The 25,715-nt window shown below is 36.1% G+C and overlaps 1 protein-coding gene across 1 annotated transcript in view; it reads right to left on the minus strand.

The window, feature by feature from the left end:
- Positions 1-764: 764 nt before the first annotated feature.
- SLC41A2 (solute carrier family 41 member 2) overlaps positions 765-25,715 on the minus strand; it is a 36,919-nt gene continuing 11,968 nt past the window's right edge. The window contains 9 exon segments of the mRNA XM_066319965.1: positions 765-1,852; positions 1,854-1,883; positions 1,885-1,970; positions 1,973-2,018; positions 11,572-11,720; positions 12,629-12,760; positions 23,030-23,139; positions 23,541-23,587; positions 23,589-23,659. Coding sequence (XP_066176062.1) covers positions 1,730-1,852; positions 1,854-1,883; positions 1,885-1,970; positions 1,973-2,018; positions 11,572-11,720; positions 12,629-12,760; positions 23,030-23,139; positions 23,541-23,587; positions 23,589-23,659 — 794 coding nt within the window. The 3' untranslated portion in view covers positions 765-1,729.

Consider the following 25,715-nt stretch of genomic DNA (forward strand, 5'->3'; position numbering starts at 1 on the left):
CCATGACTAAATACTACAAGTCCCTCATGCATTGGATAAGCACAGATTGCAAGTAACTCATGAAATTTTAATTTTTAAGAATCCTGCAGTTCATTTAAAAATTATCTTAAAGTCCAGTAACTCTACTAAGCACTTGCAACGTCAGTTGAGTTGATTCAGATGGCAGTTCTAACAGAAAAAAAAAAAATTGCATCTACAGCTGTATCAAAATAAATACCATTACTGGAAAAAAAATCAGTTACTTATATCTGTTTTAAACAATTTAATAGTATTTCCTGCAATACTACATACAAGAAACTGTTTTAAATAACATTAATACAAACTAAAAAAGTCAGAGAACCGCAAGTAAGAAAGATTTCATCTTTCTCTTCACATAATAAAAAGACATAATACATATGATTTATTCAAACACTATAGTATAATACAGTAAGAAAACCTTAAATAAAAAGGGTTAAATGAGGGAGCTAAGATTCAGGCATCTAAATCCATGTGTAGGCACTGAATAGCTGGTTTAATTTTCAAGTTTGCAAACACTTTGAACTTCCAAGATTTTAGGTGACCAACACATATAGAGTCCCATTAACAGTTATCCACGCAATCTACTCATCTGAGCAGGTCCATCAAATTAAAAGCATTTGTATGCATACAGCACATGACTAATGTGTACAGGATCAAACCATATGCTGATATATGGATTCAGTTGTCTAACTTAAATCTCAAAATTAAACTTGCAATCACAAACACTTAAAAATACGATATTTTTAAAAAATTCATATGAGTTTAGGATGTATGCTATAGTCCTTTAAAAGATATGCTGTGAGGAACTCCCAGTAGATACTCAAAAAAGAGCAATTAGTACCTTGTTTTCAAAATGCAACCAGAGTCCTCATGGTCAATGTATTATTTGAAATATTCTGGTCTACAACAAGAGAAATCATTGAGAAAGCCATAAATCTCCTTATTGACCGGATTACTTGCATGGCTCGAAAGCTGAGATTTCTGCTTAGAAACTGATGACAATAGCTCTGGAATTTGAGAAGTTTATGTAATTCCTAAGTGCCTATAAAAGAAAACTTCATCTTTTATACTGCAGTTTCAAGCAGGGTCAGTAATATGTTAAATCAACACCGCTAATACTTCATTAAAAATCAGATACGGGCAATCACAACACCATTATTGTCAGTTAGTTAAACATTTTTTCAGTTGCTAATGAACATACACTTTTCAACACAAGGAGTTTAATCACTCAACCCATTTATTGACCAGGTCGGTGTCACATTATTATTTGCTTTTACTATTTTTGTTCTAATAAATCCCAACAGCAAAATAGTTAGGTTTTGCTCATTTTAGCACAAAGGAAACGGGCTCAGTCCTGCAGACACTTTCAAGTGTCTAATTTTATAAACGCTGAAGGTCATGTACTTCTACAGAAAATAAAGCCTGTGACAAAATGTGTACCATAACAGTCATTTTTGGTATCAAGTCTGCAATGATCAGAGAGCTACAGCACTGAAATTGCAAGGTAAGAACATATCATCAACCCTTTAAGCAATTAAACTTGATAAAAGGATTCATCTGCTCTTCATTGTGTCTACTCAAATATCTTCAAGCTACCACCAATTCACCTCGGTTCCAGAATAAAGCTCTCAGGTATCATAGTTCCATCCAAGGTTTTAAAAGCAAACCAAACTAAAATCATTAAGGCTCTTTTATGTCTGTGTCACTGGATTTACTTAGACCAAAAGGAACAAACACTTTGAGGACCCTCAAGTGGAGTGATCGGTCTTGTCAATACTCCAGGAAAAGTCATTGCATTTGTTGGAAAAATATAGTCACCAACATCACCATCTCTGCTCACCTATGAGCCACAGAAAATGAAAACCTTATACTGACTAATAAGGCAGTTCCAAGCAGATCTCCCAGTGCAGTAAGATAAGGGATAGAAAAACTGTCAGGGTCTTTTCCTTTTTCCAGAAGTGGTGCACCATCCAGTCAGCAATCCACAACAGAGTAAACACCTACACAACATCAAGCAAACAAAACTGGATTATCCTATATGTAAGTTACATCAAAAGGAAGTCAACAGCCAACATTATTGTCTCCATACTAGACCAAAGGGTTGCATACCATTGGTTTTGAAACAGAGAAATAATTAATATGGATTGAACTTCAGAAAATTTAAAGCTCCCCACAACCAGAGGGACATGTAGCCAATCCCTCTCAATCACCATGCATAGCTGGAAGGAACATTCTGAATTGCTGTCAGCATTTTTTACCCACACTATGCTCGAGGACTTCTGAAAATGCAAGAAAAGCCAAAGAGTTCCACCAAACACACACTGCACTTCTCACCCAACACATCAATCTGTACAGAGAGAGCATAATCAGGGCTCTGAGGTAATTCAGAACCAAATCACATTGCCCCACATGGACACAACTCAACCCAGGCATAATCCCTGTTGCACAGGTCATGGTACTGACCTGAAATCAGTGTGATACAAAGAATAACAGGTCAATTAAGAACAGTTTCAAGCTGGTTGTATGAAATGCAAAAATGGCCTAGAACCTAGTTTTATGCCTGAATACCATCTTCAGCCTTCTGTCTTAAGGCACACCTGCAATATACATAGAAATTGTCAGTCCAGGCTGAATTTGTCCAAAGTAAAGATTTAATTCCCAACTGTGAATGTCTTAACATTTGAGAGGCTTGATCTTCATACCAAGGTATGCATAATTATTAACCCCAATTTTCGAAAAGAATTCTTTTAATGTTGCACAGCTGCATGAGAAGGGATTCTGGTTCAGTGGAATCATGTGGGGTGGAATGGCACAAGATGAATGGAGAAAGGAACCACTAACTGAGTTTCATTTCTTCATTATTCTCATAGCTTCTAAGGAGCTGCTTAGTTGAAATAAAGTCTGGTATTTTTAGCTAATTAGATTTTTAAGAAGGGTACACTTAAGTACTATCATAATTCATTTTTAAAAACTCTACTATCTACATTTAAAACAATGAAGGTATCAAATAGTGCAGTATCAAAAGTAGTAAAAGTACAACAATATGTTATTTAGTAAATAATCAATTATTGGCATCAAAAGCATGCTTATAAATGTATGTACTCATTCATTAAAATATTCATCAGATGGTTGCAAGGACACTTCTCCACTATAAGTACAGGAAAATGAATGTCATTTTCATATTTCAACACAAATAATTGTGTTGAAAAAGGTTCTCAGTTAATCCTTGCTTTGCAAAAGTGTATGTTAAAATATAAGCCTGAATTTATAACTTAAAAAAAAAAAGAAAAGAGAGAGAGAGAGAGAAAGGAGGAGTATTTGCCTAATGAAAAATGCATGCTTATTTATATAAATGTATCTTTTGAAAAGGGAACTCTGTAGTCTAAGCTAATTATGCAAGTCCTAGGTGTGCTGACTGGAATCCAACACAATATATTTAAAACAGATGTTTTCCTTGGAAGACTATCAGATTCCTTGAGTCAGCTCCTTCTTCTTACAGGGACAAAAAGAGGCCTGTTTATAAAAGATCCTGTACATTCCCATCTCCTACAGGATGTGCTTCAGAGGACGCTGCAGTGCCCCACATACCCAATAGTTATGCATGTTCCACTGGAAGATGAAGCACTCATTCCAAGAAAAAATACACACTGCATTTATATAACACACACCAATTAGACATAACATACTCGTCCAATTTAGAGGATAGTATTCACTTCTGACTCTTAAAATCACAACATAAAACCTTTCATGGCTGTGTGTTTTCCCACCCTTAAATAACTGACTTGGACTGCAGTGTTAAATGGGCAGTCTGGAAATGAGCTTTGCTGAACCTTCCCAAATATTCTGCTGTATCAATGTATGGGTGAACAACAAGTAATGCAAATTTATAACAAGCCTGATTCTGTAATTCATATGAAAAATTTATAGCAGATTATATAACTGGTGCTTTAAACAGTATGTGATGACAATGGGAACTTAGTGCTTACAGATTATGCCACTGCAGTTCCAACCTTCACTAACTTTGGGGAAGAAATAATGCTGTCATCCATCATGCATCTGCATGGCTAGAAACTCACTAACTTTTAAGAATTATAGGGCTACGTCTTTGGAAACGGTTACTCATTTCCCACATCAGTTTGTAATGCAAGACAGAATCAATGTGACTAAGACTCCAAGAAGATTTTGTTTCTTGCACTGTTAAGAGAAGGTAATCAAAGTCATCAAGCAGTGATTATTTGGGGGGAAAAATAGGAACAACAAAAGAAAAAAAAAAAAAACGAAAAAAGAAAAGAAGCACCCTACTATGAGCTTGCTGAATTTTTGAAAGGCGATCTTGAATTCAAAGTGATAAGTGACTCACAAAGATCTGACAGATTGAAAAAAAAAAACAAGTCGTAAAAGAGGACATTGCAAGATGACACTTCACGTTTTGTGAGATTTATTTATCAGTGACAGATACTTCTGTCAGTAAATTGATGCAGATGGCACAGCATACAAACACTGCATTTCTGCCCTGCACTCATGCTATGAAGAAGAAGCCTTTCTTCTCCCAGCTGAAATCAGCTTTTTGAGGGAAAAAAATAAAGAGATGAACATCACAGAAAAACCTAATAATACAGTACAAAACATTAGCTGTTTAGCATGAAATGCTGTAGAAAATTGGTAAAAAAAGCTTGTAAATACATGCAGCACTATTCAAGATGCAAGCTGAAATTATTTAGCATAGAAATTATTTAATATAGATAGTTTTCTGCAAAAAAAAGGAAGATGAGCAGTAGTAGAATTATGAAACAAAGCGCTAGGAATTCTTCCAGACTGAGGATGAAATAACTGCACTGGTTTAAGAAAGGGCAAAAAATAACTAAATGTCTATCTATATAAGAAGATCTGGCTAACAAAAGGGAGACTTCAATAGGTCCTGATCAAGAAGAAAAACAAAACAAAACAAAACCAAAAAACTCCCAGAGACAGTATTGCAAAATACTAGCAAATTCCAGATGTTTTGATAGCTTAAAAGGGAATCATGCTATAATATTATCGTTATTACAGGGGAAAAAATCACAATCACAAGAGAGGAAATGAAACTAAAGGCTATGATCAGACTTAGGGCTGCATTTCTAAAAATCACCCTTCAGTCTCACTGTCAAAAAAATGTCCTTGGAAGCAGCAGAATACAGTAATAAGAGTAGGAAGGGGGGAAAAGCTTGAAAAATCCTAATGATTAAGAACCTATAAATAAGGAATATAGTACTCATACTATTTTGTACAACAAAGGTAGAAATAGGGAGTAATTCTTGATATTGAACTTTACGACTCAAATTATGCATTTCAGATTGGAATTGAAATTGAACATGAATATATAAATATGAGGGAGCTTTACTATTTTGAAAGTTCAGATCTTATGACTGCAAGGCTATAAATGGAAACACTGCACATTATAAAGCAGGTTTTTTTCCTTTTTATTGTGCACAAAATTTACTTTCCTTCTTTCAAGGTGTTTAGTACAAATAAAAGGAAAGTTAGGTGATAAGAAGTTATTTTTAATTTTTTGCATGTAGGACATCTCTATTTTCTCACGGAAATAATTTCTTATGACTCCTAAAATGGGAAAAGACTGAAACTCATTATTTAAAATAAAATACATAACTCCTTCCAAACATTCTTAACACTGTCTAGGCTTCCTATAGCCTAATTAATAAGTTGCAGGATGCTATAATATATTTTATGTTTCTTTCATCTGGAATGTCCATATGTCATCAGTTGATGCATGTCAAATTCACAGTGATAAGTGTAATATTCAAATGAAGAATATTTGTAAAGCAGAGTAGAATTGTTCACTTTTATGTAATTTATACATTAGTTGCTATACATATTAATGTATACATTAGTAGGTAAGTGAATTCCAACACCAAGCTGGAAAATTAAACTGTTAAACTGTCTTTTGCTACCACTGATGATTCCACCTTAATTTTTTTCCATCTGAAGGTGCATTACAAAATATTTGCATTCTGTTACTTTAGACAGGAAAACGATGCAAATAAACTGAGGCAACCTCTTTTTTGTCTCTTTACTTTCAAATTATATTGACTCAAAATTACCCAAAACTTTCCTAAGAAAAGATCCTGTAATTACTGGATAAACTCTTACGAATCTATGAAATTCAAAGGTAAGTTTGCGTATTTGGTTTTATTAATTATGACTAAAGAATCCCATTAATAATCTCTAAAGACTACTGTGTTCTGCCTCTGTCATTCTCACCAGAAAGGTCTTCTAGTGGCTTTCTGTGTCAGTTTTATAATATTGATGTAATTTTGTGGGAAGTGACTTTATTTTTATTTTTTTTTTTTTTTTTAGATTTCAGGTTGAATCAAGTTTTTCGGATTGTCAGCTTGATTTCTTTGTAGCTTTGCCAGACACCCTGGTTTGACCAAAACAGTTCTAATTCCAGCTGAAAACAGCTGTTTCTCAGCTATCTGCCAGGTGTAAGCCAGACCAGTAAGTGCTCTGGTCTGCTCAGCCTGAAGGAGCTGTAGGACAATTCAGTGTGTCATGCTACATACACAAGCACTTTGAGTTAAGCCTTCTGGAGGCAAAAATGATAAAAAAATCCCTGCTGTGACCTTGGTAGGAGCTGGGCTTCTGCCACAGACAGCCACATGGCTGGAAAGGAAGGAGCTGTGGTAGCCACGGGCAGACCCCAATGAGTCTGGCAAGTCTGCTTGCCATGCTGCAATGAGAACATACAGAACTGTCCAGATTTGGGCTTCACCTTCCATGGTTCATTGAAGTATAGTCTCCTTAGCATCTTTCGGAAATAACCTTTCCTGTTAGAAAAGCAGTATTGATAATGCAGCAATATTTCATCTCTAAACACAACCTTCCTTTTTTTTTTTCTCTGTAATGTACAGTGTATCCCACAAGTTATGTTTTCACATTAACAAGGCCCATGCCATCATCAGAATCCTCACCCTAGTGAAAACTCCAAGGCGTTTTTTGATGTGAGCAGGAAGCTGTTATATGAGCACCACTGAATTCTTGGTTTTCTATTGCCCCAAACAGCCCTGCAGCACTGCAAAAGTGACTTCACAGCCGTGCATGCTGACTTTGCTGGGTAGAATCATTTTGGAATGAATTCCTTGGTAATAGCTCTGGGAATCTCCTATTGTGTGTTTATTCCCTGAGACTTGAACATCACTGTGTGCTCAGATGTGGTCAGGAGGTGTGAAAATTCCTGGGAGGGTGTTTCAGTGGCTCAGGGAGAAGGTGCAGAACAGAGGCTGCCTTTGAGTACCTCGAACTGTGTGCCAGGACTGACAGCCTGGCAGCTCCAGTGCTGCTCTCCTGCTGCAGGCTGACAAGACGGGATGAAACTCTGCTTGGTGCATAGCCTCATACAGGGGAAAAAAAGCAAAACAAAAAAAAAAAAAACAAAAACAAAACAAAACAAAAACAAAACAACCAAAAAAAAAAAAAAAAACCACCAAACTTGTGCCTTTATGAGGAATAAAAGCAGGACTGTTTCCCAGTTCACATAACCTATGTGGATCAAATGCCATATTGTAACTGCACTCAAAGTGCTGGTGCATGTCTGTGGCTTGTTTTTGTAAGATTTTCAAGGCAAGAGTATTCTTCTTCAACACAGCCCACTCCCCAAATCCAAAACACACTTAAAAACATTATACTGGATTTGATTAGGCACATTGGCTTGCCCTGATACTGAACAGTGCATTGTGTGAAGCCCTACATACTTAAAGGATATTACAATCCCTTATAGCATTTTTTAATTGTATTTTCCTCTGGTCCTGCCATTCATAAACACAGAACAGTCTCTTCAATACAGAGCTAATTCAGACCTATTAAACTTCAGCCTAAAAGTTTGACCTGAATGCAGATTAATGTAAATAATTGTGCAGTTTTCCCCACTTTATGGAAAAATGATTGTGAAATGCCAGCCCCTCTAAAGAAAGAGTGACTATAGCCTTGGATGTCACTACAATCAATTTCTAAATTTAATTGAAGAACATTTCAAGAATATGTATTTATTCAAAGAATAGAAACAGCTGTACTATTCAGGGTAAGAAAACGAAAATGAAATTAAATAAAATGTTTTCTGGTTTTTCTTAAGCCTAGAAACCCAGAACAGTTTTGTTCACAGAGAATCAAAAGGAACACAAATCTCTGGTTACTCATATTACTTAAAATATCTTAATGTAATTATTTTTAGAAAAAAAAACCCTACATGAATATGTAGAGTATGTGAAACTGTATTTTATTACACTGCATGTTTTCAGTCAATAAAAACTGAATTATACCATTGATATCATGGCATATTAATTATGTAGTTCCCACAAATAACTTATTTAAATGACACGCTGTGAGAAAATATCTAAGAATATTTCAGAGCAGGTAGATGAAGAGATGAAGAGATGAAAGAAGCTGGTAGGCGTGGGTGGTGAAAAAACAACAATCAAACAACGAAAGGACCAGATGTGGATGAAAAGGAACTAACTCTCTCACTGGAAATTCAGTAATACTGCATAGAGCTTTCAATGCAAATAAATTCTATTTTTTATCACTTTGGGCTGGATAGTGAAGTTTACAGGCAATTTGAAAAAGTCTCGTTAAATGTAAACTAGTATTCATCTATATGTCACAGTGTTACTGTAGAGATATGTGGGATAGCATAAACTATCAAGAGACACAGAAATATAAAAGGAAAAATCAATGTCTTTGCATTAACATTTTCTTGATTTTTTCCCCATTTACTTCAACATTTCATTTGGAGTTCTGTGTTTGCCATTTCTCTAACCCCTTCCTCTCCATTTTAAATAAACAGAGCTGGACAGTCAGAAATAATAAAGAGACTCAAAGTCAATTAACAATCTACTGCACTCCACTGTAAGATACGTCATTAAATAATTTAACACCTTACAACAGTCACTTGAATTTTAAGGACAGAAAATTCATTGAATTGCTGCTGTTATTTTTATTTTTTTTTAAATTTAGCATGCTTTTTTTAACATAGTGAGGAAAAACCTGCATAGGTGGTATATTGCCATAATCATTTTCAGCAACTCTTTCTGCCCCCTAGCTCAACACAAGTAAGGAATGGCAAAGGGCAAAGCAGTGGTATCAAATCTAAAATTAACTAACACCTTTGGGAATCACTGTGTTCTGCTAAAATGTCGTCTACCACCTCAGACATAAAACCCAGCTTGCAAGCAGGATTGTCACTTTTGACATCCATTTTCATATACCCTCCATGCAAAGTGAAAATAAATACAAAGTCCAATATATTATTAAAAAGGCCCAGAATGCAGATCCCTCACTGCTCAAAAGACTGTTAATGCATTTGGTTTGTTGTTAATTGAAATAATAATACTTGGCCGTGTGATTTTTCGGTTTTACAGCAGAACTGGAAAAGCTCTCACTGGGGAAGACAAAAATACAAAAGATTCTGGAAAAATAAGATCAGTAGCTGTTAGGTTATGCCAAAAGAAATGGCAGCTTGAAAATTGGAGGTGCATAGATTATGTCACTGAAAAAGGGAAGAGGAATGAGTATAAATATTTAAGTGCTTTCCTTGAGAAAGGAGAAACTTAAAAGCATAAAACTGCAGTATGGAAGTACTTCAGACTGACAGGTAAATAAATGTGTTGAAGATTTAAAGATTAAAGGGAGCTAATATCTCTGAAAACTAAATCTGCTCTAATTAGAGGTATGCAACACTACAAAAATCACTACTAGAAAAACACCAGAATAATTCAAATGGGGAAAGGAATCTATTAAATTTTTCAGGTCTGAAAAACCAAGGTGTTTCAAATTGTAAATACGTCCAGACCCACAGGAAGTTATAGTCTGCAATACTGGTACTCGGTGTCCAAGTAAACACATCTCAAAATGCCTTTGATGACTAAAGACAGATGATAAAGATAAAAAAATAATCCATAAAAGGGAGCAGGGGAGGAAAAAAAAAAACAAAACAAAACAAAAAAACTCTATGTCTGCTTTATTGGTGAAAATCAAGAAAATCAGGTGTGGCCCAAATGTACTGCAATAGAGAGACATGTCAAAGATCTGAATACTCCAATCAGATCCTGAACTGATGAAAATGCAACTTTACACCTGTATTCATGCTGCTGCTGGGTCTGAATTGTTATGTCATTTGAAAGTCCTGCCATAATGACTTAACTCGGTTTTCAGGTGAAAACCTGAAATTTCTGCATTTCTCAAGTCTTGCTGCTGAAGAAATATGTTCCTAAACATGCTGTGATTGCACTTCCCTGAGCAGGAGGACTGGATTGATGAATTTAGGTTGTCTCCCACAGGAAATCTTGGAAGTTTAATACTGACTGAAATCACATTACAGTCTTACATTGTCAGGGACTCTTGTCCCAACCCAGACAGAACAGATAAAGGAAAAGCATCATTTCCTCAGAAAAAACATTATGGAGCAAGTGATAAGGCTAGAAACAAGGAATATTATCTAAGAGGGAAATGAAAAGTAATTTATGCCTTTTAGTATGATGCTCTCACTTGCAAAGGTTGAAACATTACCAGTCATGTTCTACCCAAGAGGTGTAAAATTCTCATATGAAATAGTAACAGTTTTTAAAACCTACTGAGATAGCAGTGGGAAAAAAGGGGACAATTCAGAACACTAAAAATTATAATTTTATTAAGTATTGATCTGTTGATAATTTTGTTTGCATTTTAAAATTAAATTGGTCACATTTTTCAAAGCCATATGTATATTTAAATTATGGATATTTCAACTACACTTCTACTGTATAACACAAACAGTCACATTTTTGGTTTTAAGGTGTAATGAAACATTATATTTAATTCAGGCAGGTTATACCTAAAACTTTGGTGTGACTTATATTATATTTAATTTCGTACTGGCGATTTCTCAAAATGAAATCATTTCACCTTGAGACATTGCTATTTCAAAAGGCATCTTTCAAGAACTGCTTTTGCTGGGTATGAACAGACCATTAGGTAAAAACAGCCAAATAAGGTAACAAAATTTGACAATTAATGCAATTACAAGTTCTTGTACAGTGCTTTCTGTCATATTAATTTAAACTGAATATTTAGAACACACCAAGGAAGTAGCTATTTTCATCTACTGGACTGTGTTAACTAAAACAGTAATGTGAACTACTCCAGGAGATTTCTTTAGGTCTTCCTTGATTTTCCTTATTCATAAATGCTACCTTCCCTTCCTCCATTTCCCCTGCCTTCTCTCCTTTTCCCCACTCGCTGCTCACAGTGATGGGGATTGCATGCAGTGCTTCCAAAAGCATGTGAAAGATGCATGACAAGGTGATAACGCAGTCAAGTGTGTTCTGAAAAGCACTCACAACAACCTGTGTACACCCTACATTTGTGGAGATCACCAGTGACTTCAGAGCTGTGCTGAAAGCCTCTACTAAACTACACCTTCTTGTACCATTCATGAGATTTCAGATGCCAGGAAAAAAAACCAAAAATCATTTTCTTCAAAAACTTGATTTTATACAAGCATTTCCCAGGTGTACTTATTCTTACCTGTAGCAGAGCTGCAAGCAAATACACTGCAATAAAGATGGGGGTTAAGGAAGTGTGTCCACTTTTCATTAAGTGGATAGTGTACAAGAAAATCAGGTGTCCAGGGATCACCAAGAGAAGCAGAACTTGGGCTGATTTGTTATTTACTCCTACAATTAAAAAGAAAATTAAAAATTTGGTTAAGCTCTTTAATTACTATATCAGATTTCTGTCATTTCAATATAAAACACTCCCATTTTTTGGAATTCCACAGCATTGGCTACTGTGCAACAGCAGGAATTATTTTCCACTAGAAGACTCTTTGAGGAACTTCACTGTTTACCAGTAAAAGTAAGCAGAGCTCTTCTGGAAAAGGGTGCAAACTGCCTTCACTCTGTTCTCATGTAATAACATCTACATTTTTGGACTTCCTAAAGTCTTACTAGAAAAGAGGATCTTCTGGACTCCATACTCAAGACATCCTCAAAAATGCCTTACATTTCTAAAAAGTAACCCCACATTTACCACTTTCACATATGTTTCAATTCATTTAATAAATATGGAAGTGTAATACATGGTGGTGACATCACATTTCACCAGTTACTGCATCATTAGGAAAGTGGGAGACAGGGGAGGAATAAGCTGTGAAGAGACAATCCAGAGAGAAAATGGCAAACTGAAATTAAAAAGCAGGGACTTGGCTCAGTAATAATGCCTGATACAATGTTTGGCCCTAAGAGGAAATCGGTTTGAGGTTCTGAAGGCAGACAAAAGTTAGGAGCAGGTAGAAAAGCTAAGGAAAGTTGAAGGCTGAAAGCCTTCTGAGTGGGAATCCCAGTGTCTTGCCTCACCAGCCCTTGCCAGGGCTTCGGAATGCTTCTCCTGCTCCTCCTCTCTCCTTATCCACCTCTCAGGGAGTTTCTTGTGCTTCCCACAGCTGCAGGCAAAGGGAACTGCCAAGCCTCACCAGCCTTTGAACTGCACACAGCAGGTTCAGTTCATTGCCATTTCTCACTGGTGGTACAGCTGGGCACACAGGGGGAAAGAGATGTAGACAGGATTTTTAATTAAGACATACCTGTACCATAGTATGTTCTGCATGGGTAATAGCAACCCTTGGCCTCCTCTGGCAGCTCTCCAGGAATGCTGTGTAAATGGAGGTAGGTAGAAATTCTGCTAGCTTGAATAGCTACTAGATTGCCACCAATACCTGAAATGCAAAAGGGAACCAATGAAGAATGTTCAACTCTTTTTTTTTCCTCTAGTAGACAGTATTTTGGCACATTTACCAACTTTCTCTGTGTTTATCACAGTACCTTACATCCAAAAGTCAGAACGAGAAATATCATTGGAATGATAGTTGAAGATAGGCTGTATTATGTATTATGTATATTAGTTGAAGATAGGCTGCGAATCATTAAAATAAGTTCAAAAAATGTGGGCTACAGATTAATGTATCACTGGGTATTTGGAGATCAGTTTTGATTCATGGTAAGTGCAAAAAATTCAAAACCTGCCAAAACGTTCAATCTTATGCTTTCTCACAGGTGAAACTCCCTTTTATCACTGCCTCTTTTTTGGACATCCCTCTTGGATCACCAGAAGTATGATAGAGTTGTGCCACTGATGGATTACCTCCCTAGGACAGTATTCCTGGCCAGGGTAAGTAATGAAAGCAGATATGCTCACTACCACAGACATAAATGCAGATTTCACACACAGATTCACAGGGCCAGAAAGGCTTCAAGAGTTAATATATTCATTCCCCTCTGACACAAAGCATGAGTAATTACAATCTTCTGCCACTCATAATTCAGGCTGAAAGAACAAGATGAGTGTCTGAATAGCTGATTGTTAAGAGAATGGTAGTGATGGAGATGCTACTTTCTTTCTGGAAAGGGGCATCGTGTACAAGTTGTACTGGCAGAGCATTCATCTCAATATAAGAAAGAAATTTCTCACAGTGAGAACAATCATTCACTGGAACAACCACCCCAGGGATGTGGTGGAGCCACACTGGAGGCTTTTGAGATGTGACCAGACCAGGCTCTAGAAATCTCATCTAGTCTCACACAAGGTTGGGCCAGATGACATTTCAAGGTTCCTTCCACCCTGGGCTGTTTCATGTTCTATGAATTTTTACTTCAATGAACAGAAAACTAAAACAACTTGTTACATGCACATTGCAGAATGCAGTAACATGAAACCCTCCTATTATTGTATTTCAGCTGTCTACTTGCATATCAAGCACATGCTTTTTTCTTTCCCTGCTTCAGATGCTTTAGATAGCAATGGGTTGGTCTGAGGAGAAGCAGAAGTAATGCAGATCTTGCCCCCACTTCAGAAGGAGAAAGGCCTTGTTTATTGTAGTTGAATGAATTTGTTTATCTGATGCTAAGGGCTTTGTCTGGTTGAAGAACAAGTATTTGTGGTGACCAGAAGACACTGTTTGCCAAATTCTTGTGGTGACTATGGTGTGGTTGGCATAGAGATCTAAAACTGAGATCTGAAAGATGTCCTGCCTCACTTCTCCTTAAAGACAGTAAATGGCTGAAGCTAACAAGGAAGTAGGTCTTTTAGGCAAAAACCTCAGATACAAATCAGGAAATGCATATTGCCAGTCAGGAAATACAGGCATAAAAGACGAACTACCAAAAGGCTGAGTCAGAGTTTGCAGAGGAAATTAAAATAGGAGTAGCTTGTTTTTCAGATGAACTAGGGAAAAAGTAGCAAAGCAAGGGATTTATTTAACTACAAAAGGTTTTAAAAGGTTAAAATCAATCTAAATAGGACTCAAAGTCTGTCCTTCAATTGAGAACAGTAAGTTATAGATTTCTGACTAAGGAGAATAAGGTACAGAAAAGAGGTAGAAGTAAAATCAAGGATCAATGCACTACATTTGGATGGGAATCAGATCATTTCTGTGACTGAATTTTGAAGAAGTTGTTACATAAACCACCTCTTAACAGAGCTACAAAGCTGGGGATAGTGCCATATGACTGGAAAATATGAAATGGCTTCTGCTAAGAAAAGAGGACATAAAGACAATCTGGGTAATTACAATTAGGCTAACAACTGCAATAACTGATTTATTCACAACAACATTAAGAGAAAAAATTAGTAAAATCTTCTGCCACTATCTGCTTCTCTTGTAGCACTACAAAAAGAAATAATGGACAGAAGTACACGAGTCTGGTTTGAGTTTTGTAGCAATGCAACTACAAACCACTTTGGCACAACTCTCTAGATTTTAACTATTTCCTAGGATGTATGTAATTTCCTTTTGTGACTGGTAATTATTTGCTTCAGCAAATTCAGACACTCGGAGATACGTCAGGTCATCTGGACTTCTTTCCCTGGTTAATAATGTGGGAAACTGAATGAGATAAAAGGAATCAAGGAAAAAAAAATAAATTCACTTGAAATGGTGATTAAAAAATCTGGACAGCAGACATTGACAAGTCTATGAATGAAGACTGGTTGTCAATCCTTTGATGGATAGCTATTAATGACAAATCTTTTTACTTTCATAACCATCATTTAGAGAAAGTATTCCCCAAGCCCTATTACTCACGTAGATAGCAAGAAATTACTGACAAGTGATTCTAGAACAAGCTGGCCAGCCATGGAATAATGAAAGGAGGAGATACTTGCTCTGCAAAGAAGCTGACAAGCTAACCAAACCAGCCAGTGGAGTGTGATTTCAAGAGGTGCAACTAACTACACCTGAGTTGAACAATCTGGTTTTTTTGTATGTTCAGCAAAATTATTTTTTATTATTTATTTATTTATTAAAATTATTTATATTTATTAAAATTATTTAAATTTGTATGTTCAGCAAAATTATTCTAAATTTTAGTTGTCTGAGCCTCAATAACTTAATAGGAGTGGTATAATTTTAACTCACAGAAGACAGCCAGGTACAGTAAAGTATAAATGCTTCTAAAATCCTTACATCCTGCTCAGCCTCAGCTAGCCAACAATATATGGTGACAGCAGCAGTGACACTGTATTTTAGTTCCTTCCATTCACCTATCAATTCCTCTAAGTATTTTTGAACTTTTGGGCCAGTTTTAACCATGTCTGGAACAAATAGACATGCTAACTACTTCCAGGCATGGTTAAACTTTCCACCAAAAACGAAGCAGTGCCTAGATAAATAAAGGCAAAGATCCAAAGCCATGTTCTCAGTGAGACAAAGACAGTAATATGAGTTATACAGTTCATGGCATAAGCATGAGCAGGCCAGCTGGCCAGTCAGCACTCGCCTTGGATGGGAATCAGATCATTTCTGTGACTGAATTTTGAAGAAGCTGTTACATAAAACCACTTCTTAATAGAGCTACAAAGCTGGGGATAGTGCCATATGACTGGAAAATATGAAATGGCTTCTGCTAAGAAAAGAGGACATAAAGACAATCTGGGTAATTACAATTAGGCTAACAACTGCAATAACTGATTTATTCACAACAATATAAGAGAAAAAATTAGTAAAATCTTCTGCCACTATCTGCTTCTCTTGTAGCACTACACTCCTCGCTCCTCTTGCTCAGCCAACAGCTCAGTGAGACAGAAGAGGAAAGGCCATGTTGTGGAGAGCAGAGGGAAAATGGAGAGGATGTTGTCAGCAGTGGGTACAGCAGACACAGGAGGCAATAGGGTTGAAAATACTGTCTAAAAACCTCAGGATACAAATAAGAACAGAATCAGGTTTCACTACTCTGCTGGTCACAGAATGACTCGTGTAAGGCTGAATGAATCACTTTGATATGTACAGAGATACTCAGTTTGTTTGGTAACAGCAGCTACTGTGCATCTGCAATTACCATCTCAGCTATACCAGACTGATCAGATCCCTGCAAGAAACAGAAAACAGATAAAACTGCGTGGGTTGGCAAGATGTCGATACACAAAACTGATAACTCCTCAGCATCTTCTAAATGTATAAAATGGTCACATGCTCAGTAGCTGCTCATATTAAAAGCTCTGTAGAGGTATATGAGGACTGTTTATACAAACATTTCATTAAACCAGAAATTTTTCTCCTATTGCACTACTGCAGCCATGCTAGCAAATACTAAATTTGCAAAGACTTCCTTCTTTATTTTCCTTTCATTTTGACAAGAACTACAATATAGGGGGAAAATTATTTGAAAAGTAAAATCCAGCAATTATTACTTCATTCCTTTCAGAACAGGAAATGTGTTTAACTTCAACACAAGAGTGCTGTTCTGTCAATAAGCAGAAGAGATGTTGTCTGCTAAAGTGCAAAGGATGTCACACAACATCAAAAGAAAATTTAAAAGCTCATCATTTTATCAAGGCAGTTAAGGGCTAAGCAAGAACATTTCTTGTAAAAATTATTATCACAGGTCCTTTGTCTAACAAGCACAGGAAACCATACTGAAAACAGAGCCAAAACCATGTCATGTATTTGCAAACAGGCCTATGGGCATGATCCTCTTAATCATCATCTGGCAAAAGGAAATTTTTCTAATAATAGAACTAACCATGCTATTCAGAAAACCACATGAAGCACTTTACATCAATGAGTCTTACTACTTCAAAAAAAATCTGTGTCTCATAACTCATAACAAGTGCAGGTAAAAAACCAAGAAGTTAAGGGAAGCAGGATCTTGCTGACACAGGTCAGTCTGAGATCATCCACTGCTCTGGGTAATGCACAGGGCTGGTTTTTTTCCTCACATCTTACATTGCACTTTTTGATAAAAAATAAGGTCTTTCAGGGAATACTGGGAGGAGCAGATGATAACCAGAGGGTTGTGCTGCCTTTCAGAGGAAACTGGATAGGCTGGAGAGCTGAGTGAAGAGAAATCTCCTAAAATTCACCAAAAGGAAGTGCAAAGTCCTCTATCTGAGTAGGAATAACCCCATACACCATGTTAGTACTAACCAGTAAAAATATCGTGGTTTAAGTACTTGTTTAGTACAAGGGGAGAACTGTACAATAGGCAACATAACATTTTCAGAGCCGTATTCAACTACCTTATGTATGAAGTCCCTTTCTTTCCTATAGGTCCCCATCTCATTCTTCTTTTATTCTTTGTTCATTTCCTTAAATCCATGTAATTGAAGAATTGTCCCTGTAGAAAACTGCCTCCGAGGAAAGTTGTGAGGGCACCAGATAAAGTGAACATACTCAGCTTTAATGACCACTACTATGACTGTACATGAAAATGTGAATAGTTGCATGATGAGGACACAAAAAATTATGTCCGAGCAGGCAAAGCAAACCTGAGATTTAGGATTTTTAGAAACCCAGCTCTATGGAGAGGGATTAATCAGTCACAGAATACTGTGTTATTCCCAAGCACTTATAATTCAGCTTGTGCAATGGGCCTACAATCAATTAATATCTACATAAGGAGAGAATTAGGCCAACATAGTTGCCAAATTGATCTTTCTTGTGAATCTGTCAAGAGAGGGAAGGCTACAGGATTCTCACTTTTGCACACTCCTGAGCACAATCTATAGTTCAAAATAGTCAGTTCTGCCAAACAGGCTTTTTTGAAGCTCAACATCTGTATCATAAAAATGAAATTAAAAGGAAGAAAAAGAATCTCAGTTACAATAGTGACTGAGAACTCTAAATTTTGGAATAATCAACTTATCTTCCAGAAAATGCAAGATGAATTTTGCCCCGACTTCTCTACCATTAACTATAAAAAATCCTGTTTTATGCAAGTGAAATACTTAGATTAGAAACCTAACTCACTACCTATTTATATGGGGTTTTCATTCATCTTCCATTTTATTGTGCATTTCTTTTAACACTTACAAATGCTTGGGGGAAAACAGATGGAAAATATTAGCTTTCCCTCGGTGGATGTTTTTTAAGAGAAAACTTCATTATATATGCAACTATTACATTCCATGTTTGATTTGACTCATAAACAATTTCTTTCCTGTGACTAATAAAAATTGTTCCTTGACTGTCAAAAAACCAAAAATGCTCTGGATATAATTGTGTTGTGAAAACAACACCATGATTACTGAAATCTTCTAAAGAATTTACAAGTAAGACTTCAAAGAAAGATCACACACTATAAATATATGTATGCAGATTTACATGTACAAGTTAGCAACTAAAAGGTAGTAAATCTATCACCCAATAATGCATCAGAAGTAAATAACAAAAATCAAAACCCTCCTCCTTGTTCATGCCAAAATAAAGACTGAATTATAAAGTTCTCACACAGTAGATGTGCCTTCTGAGACTAACACATTCTTTACAATTCAGGATGCAGAAAAATTAATTTGCTACCCAGCCAAATCGCTCTACTATCATCCAGGTCCATTAATATTTTCCCCTGTGATTTACAGAGGCAAATTTCAGGCGCTCAACTCTCTGAGACAATGGTTATATTCTAATCAAAGCACCACTCAGTTGTCAGAAAAATCAAAGTACAATTATGCTAAAAGAAAATAAAATATATAGCTATTAAAAGATTGGGGGGGGGTGTTGAGGAGGGATGTTTCTTGATATTTTTCTTCCATATTCTCCAAAACTATTTACAGTAAAGCTCTCTGAAAAACCTGAAAGTTCTGTCATTCAATTTACCCTACTAACAGATTAAAAAAGGGATGTTTTGGGAAATATATCTAAGCTCAATTTTCATCCCCCAGACAACTGGCATTCATTAAGTTTTGCATTAAATTTTTCATATGTGTTTCTCATATTCCTTGATACCTATGTATTCTCTCCAGATAGCAAATACTTTTAAAATATGGACAGCTAGAGTAAGAAATATTAGAACAAGTCTGTGTTACCTTTAAAGAGAGCTGCTTCAAACCACCTGCAAAGGAAAGTTCTTTGATATGAAGTATTTCCAAATTCCAGGTGTTTTCAGAATTAATTTGCAGAACTTTCCTTCTTCAAGGTGCATAAAAATGGGATAAAGTCTACTGACATGTTGGTTATTACCCAGTAACTTCTGAAATGCAAATACTTTGAAGATATCTCACAATGTTTTCTATAAGCACACAAAGAAATGGAGAGGAAAGTGGCTCTATCTGGTAACTGCACCTTAGCTCATTTCTGTTGCATATTCAAAAGCATATAATTGTTTAAGATATTATCTTTTTTTCCTGCACAAAAGGAACTTGGTTACTTGTAAATTGCAAACCCTGAGTCAAATTCAACGTGCTGTGATGCTGTAAGAGGATTTGCAAATTCTAACCATCTCATTCATGAGAAAACACAACTCAAAATCAGCTTGAGGATCTAGACTGAAGCACAGCCACACTTGGGCTTAGTTATGTTATTCAGGACTTCAGTACATCAAAGAGACATCTAAATATCGAGTAGTCTGCAAGTTGCCTGAAACAACAAAATGATTTATTTATTTCAAAAAGCAAATATGCAATTTAACCCAGCCAACCATAGAATTAAAAATAATTATTCATCTCAAGAAATGTGTTTAACAGTGGGAAAAGAGAAAAAAACAGTTGTGAAATATATCTGGCCACCAGCTGTAAAGCTGACTACAAATGCCTTTCTGCTTAAAAACTATTTAATATTTTGGGCAAATATTTGTAGTTACCGTTAATAGGGGTGGGAACCTTTGAGGTTGCTCAAATTCCAGACCAGTATTTCTTCAATATTCTAAAATATTTATGGCTTCACAGCATAAGACATGATTAAAGTCACTCAGCTCACATCTAAGAATAAGCAAACTATCTAGGCAGGACTTGGATGAAACCTATTTAATGGTGCACAGGAAGCCTAACCCCTGACCATTTTGCAGTCAATACTGTTCAGGTGTTCAAGACACAGAAAACAGCCCTGAAAAAACAGTGAAAGCTTGAAATTCCAGACAGATTTACACTGTCCTTAAATCCTGCCTGGACACATTCCCAGTGGAGAAGAAAATTTCTTTCAGGTTTCCCCATTATTGTTTTCTCCTGGGTTTTCTGTGCCATAGGACCAACAAATTTTCAGGTAAAAGAAAATAAAATGGGAAAACTTTCAGTTTCTTTTGCTTACTTGAGCTTACAATGAGAATTCCAAGGCCAAGAAAGGTAAAGAAAACTTTCTGCATCAGTAATATTTAAAAAGCCATCTGTTAAGTGACCTAACAGACCTTTCATGTCAGTAAAGGAGTGCCACCAGATATGCTTTTTTAACTGAAGAACTTCCTTATCCCCAGTTTACTACACTGTACTGACCAGCAATATCAAAAGGTGTCAGTAGAATTATGAAATCCAGGAGAGGTTAATCTAACAGCAACCCAAAAAACTAGCTATAGTTTCCTTTCCAGTGTGCCACAAAACCCTGCATCCTCTACACAGAACATACTTCCTCTGTATTTTCCTATATGAATACCCCTACCTTTAGAATTGTGTCAAGCATGCTTCTTGCTATTCCAACCTCCTGGAAAAACTCTTTGCCCCCCTGGCTGCTCCAGTAGCCCCAGCTTTCCCTTCCTTACACCTGCTTAACTCTTCAAAGACCTTCTGACCTGTCAGCTAAACCTCCAGGGCTCCACAGCTTTTGGCTAGCTCTTATCCCATAAAGGCATTTCAAAAGAATGTATGGGCATTGCCTTTAATATTGGTTTGGGTACGCCTGCCTAAAAAGAAAAAAAAAAAAATCCTCTTCTCTTAGGAAGCAAATCCAGGGGGTTAACCACAAAAGGACCACTATAAGAAAAGTTACAGGTGTAAGGCAGTAAAAAGCTGAATATCAACATGTCTGCCTTGCCTTTTAGCTATCTTGAATCAAATGGAAACACACAAAAAAAAGTTGGATCAAGTATTTCCAATTTTGAATTAACAGAAAGGCAAGAACAGGCAAGGAAATGTAAGGGCTGTAGTGTCAAATTAATTTACAGTTAGCAAGGAACTCAAGTTGCCATACAGAAATGTTTCACATTAAAAGTAAAGAAAGAAATAGGGGGACCCTTAATGAGAAAGAAGAGCAAGCAACATGCTCTGCTGAAGATTGAAATTCTCAGTTCCTTTTGTCTACTGCCATCATAAAAATGGAGATACCTGATCACAAGTAGATAAGTGCTAGGGCCTGGGGGTTAAGTTAAATTTACTGCACTTAGAGAATGAACAATCCACAAATTATATCACTATTGTATTAGTGATCATTTTTGCAAACTGATTATATTGGAGGTCAGAGAATCCTGAGGGCTGTAGCTTGGAGAAACAAAAATGTATCTTAAAGTGGAGCAAAAATGATGATACAGAGAACTGTATATCAGTGAGATTTATATTCCTACATAAGAATTAGAGCAAATTATTAAAAAGATAATTTATAAGCATCCAGAAGACATGAAAGCTGTAAAACAAGGGCTAGCATGAATTTGCCAAGAACAAGCCTCTGTCAAGCCTCTAAGTGACAGCTTGTGTAATGTTTGCAGCAATGATCTACTAACTCTCAACCACAGTAAAGCTTATAAAATGTTTGGGTGCTATCCTGTGTTACATTTCCATTAACAATGTCTGGAAGACTAATTATATCAAGGCAATGTGGTTCAAAAATAAAACCCAGTGACCATATTAACCATCTTATTAACAAGGTGGAAAAGAAGTGGCCATAATTCATTTAATTTATAGCTTAGAAAACAGAATAAAACATATTCATATGAAATTTGCAAGGGCCAACTTAAGTTAAACAGAATCATCTTGGTAACTAGAGAAAGGTTTCAATAACAATGCATAAAAGTGCAAATTATGTAAGAAAAACAAATGGAAAAATACAAAAAGGAGAAAAAGAACAGCTAGGCAGCAATACAGTGGGAACAGATCTGGTGATTATTCAGTTGTTGCAAACTGAAATAGGTATCAGCCCTGTGGTGCTGTACTAGGAATGAAAAAGCATTTTCAAACTGCACCAGTCTAGTAAGATATTAATTATTCTTCTAAATTTGCCTTGTTCATGTCATTAGAAGATAAAACACCTTAACTTAAGGACCAAATTTTCACAAATTCATTCTTACAACACCTGAGAAGTGCATACCAATCATTGGAAACAACACACATTTTCCTGAGAAATTAATTTACTTGCTGTAGTATGGTTCTAGTTCTTATATCTATATACATTACGGGTCAATAGTAAATTATTGTTTGAAAATTTGTCCTTGGATGTTCAGGAAAACAAAAAGCCTTTGAATAAAAATTTATCTACATTTCCCTGCCACAACTGCTTCAATATAAATATTTGATGATTTAATTTGAATGTACTTCCTTCAATATTTACACTTTCAGTTTCTTAATGCATACTGAGGTTTCTACTTCTCACATTCTCTATCACATTTTAATGGTTGTAGTAAAAACAGGAAGCACTTCTCAGGTGCTCAAATAAACAGCTGTTGACATCAAAATCAAAACTTGAAATTAATTTTCCAGATATTTATTGGTAGAAGAGAAATTTACTGTAACAGACAATTCTCAAACAAGGTATATCAATTGATACAGATAGTAGCAACTAATCCTGTCAGAGTCTTACCATTAATTACTGGGGTATAAACCACAATTCCAACCAAGTTAGGATCAGATACAGTTGTGTCCAGAATAAGGCCACCAATGCTGAAAACAAGTACAATGTTCAGAATAGGCAGCAAGACCATTAAATGGTATTTAAATATTTTATAGCAATCTGACTTGGATCATCTTTAAGCCAGGACTTTCATCTCATCTTTCCCCTGAGCCATTACCTCATTCTGAGGCTATAGACTAACATCACTCTATCTATTCACTATTAAAATTGGCTTCTGTGTAACAAAGACCACAGAGTATTAGCCATCTCTCTTATTTTTAAGATCCATAAACTTTCACTGGATTAAAGAAGCTCTTAGATCAGTTATAAAACTCTAAAGCCTAAATTCCAGAGGCTCCTTAATTATGTCTCCTCAGTACAATCAAGTAAGACACACAGAGATACAGGAGTGACTGTGAAGATGCTTCCATGCAGCAAGACAAAAAGACCTACCTGCTTATAATCAGGCAGTTATAACAGGCTCCATCCTGAATGGAGGACAGTTCTGGTAGCTGGTGTTTGGCAGCTATGACAACTCCCCTATCGGAGTCAGAGCCAAAAAAAAGGCAGCAACCAAAGGAGATACATAGTAATATGTCTCTGAAATAATAATAAGAAAGAACTGAACCTCTTTTACTCTCCAGATAGTTCTGTGTGTTTTTTCTTAATCTACAATTCTAAAATAAATTAGGATCTATGCCATACAATTGAGGAATTTTAATAGTCTTTGTTACCATTACACCTTGAAGTTTCAACTAAAACAATATGGTTAATATCTGCCATCTGTGATCATTGTCTCTCATCTTCCCAAGGACAGAACCATCACTACAAAGAAGGAATTTTGAAAAGGATTTTTTGTATGATGCTTTATAACAAAAAAAATACAGTAAGGATGTAGAATATAAAACATTGTTTTGTAACTGAAGAAAAAAATTAAAGAAACTGATGTAATGAATAATAATGAAAATGTATTTTGTTTATATCCAAATTCTTCACATATGTACCCCCTTCTTCCCAAACAGGTAATATGGTAATCTTTCCAGAAATAGCATATCTAAAAAGATGCAAGCACAATGTGCAAAACTGAGACATTTGTATCAGCAGCCTCAGTTGTTTCATAGCCAATCTGAGTCTGAAAAATTAACAGGCAATTCTGCTGCTTGCACCTACCCATGAGAATTCCATCCTATTTCACAGGAATACAGCAGCAAACACTGGTGAGTATCATCATAAAGCTGAGACTGGGAAGCTGCTTCCACAGAAAGAACACTACTTCTTATATTACTGGGTTTTATAATCCCCTCCTCAGAGAAGCTACTACAGTGATTCAAGACTTCCTAATTCAACAGTGAGGTAAATAATAGAAAATTTATCCTAATGGCAAATAAGTATGTATGAACTGTGCAAATACTCCACTTTTAAATATTTGTTTTATGAGAGGTGTTGTCGTGTACCTAATGTTATTTTGTAACATTTTGTCCAACCTTCAACATTTAGCAAATCTTACAGCAAATATATTTTAAATGGACAGTTTGAAGCAGTTAACTCAGATCACAAAAATACTACCAAAGAGGAGTAGTTGGTATATAAAAAATATTCTCACCCATGTGCTACAGCTTATTACAATGGCTGCAAATCCAAGCAATTACTACTTTGATGTTACCTCCCTGGATCTCCTGGAAGAATTGCTGCAGAATTTTTAGAAGTTCCTACCTTCTGCATTGAGTAACAACCTTCTGCAGCAGACGCCAGCAGAAAACAAGTTATGTTTCCCTGGGCAAACTAGAAGTAGAAAGCTAGTAAGAGAACAAGACAAAGTCCAAGGGAGAAGTAATTTTTTCTGTATTTCTCTAATTATTTTTATAGTGTATATCTCCCTCATCCTTTGTGGGGCCTTTTATTTCCTCCTTTCACCTCTTTTTTGTGACCTAAGAGGTGGACCAGGGAGAATATTCAGCTCCAGTCTAACTCTTGGGAACAATGAGGGACTTTTTCAAAATCTGTGGGAGACTCTACTGGTAGAAGTACATCTTACTACAAAAATCTAAAAAGATTAACCTTGAAATGCATCTTTAAAGAAGGACAAACATCTTCCTCTTCATATTTAATTCACAGAAGAAGCAAATGCATTTTACAATAGCTGAAGAAGGGGAAGACAAAATAAATGAATTCTCTTTAGGGCTCATTTCAATCCATTTTTTTCAGATTTATAGCAGGCAGTTTACATGGAAAAAGGCATCTTGCTCAAATAATGCAGCCTCTAGTAGAAATTAAGAGGTAAACTGGAAATACACTGCTTCAAAACAACTGGTGAGAACCTGAAAAACCACAATGTGAATCACAAAATCTGCCCTCCCAGTCCGCATCAAAACATATACCAGAGCTAATGATATTCTGTAGAGAAAAAAAAAGGAAAGTTTAAAGACGTTTTCAAATCATTTACTGACAAATAATAGCACACAGACCTCCACGTTTAATTTACTGAGCGTTCCTATGCAGAGCACTTTTGTGCTCTGTGGGGGAAATGTGCCAGCTCCCAGTGATGGTCCTGGGGAGCCTCTAGTGCTTTCCCCTCAGCTATTTAACAAGGATTCACAGCTCTTCTTGGGCAGCTGTTAGGAACTGTTAATCTTCACTATTTAAATCCCCACGTTTG

The sequence above is a fragment of the Sylvia atricapilla genome, chromosome 5 (assembly GCF_009819655.1).
Source record: "Sylvia atricapilla isolate bSylAtr1 chromosome 5, bSylAtr1.pri, whole genome shotgun sequence".
Taxonomy (NCBI): domain Eukaryota; kingdom Metazoa; phylum Chordata; class Aves; order Passeriformes; family Sylviidae; genus Sylvia; species Sylvia atricapilla.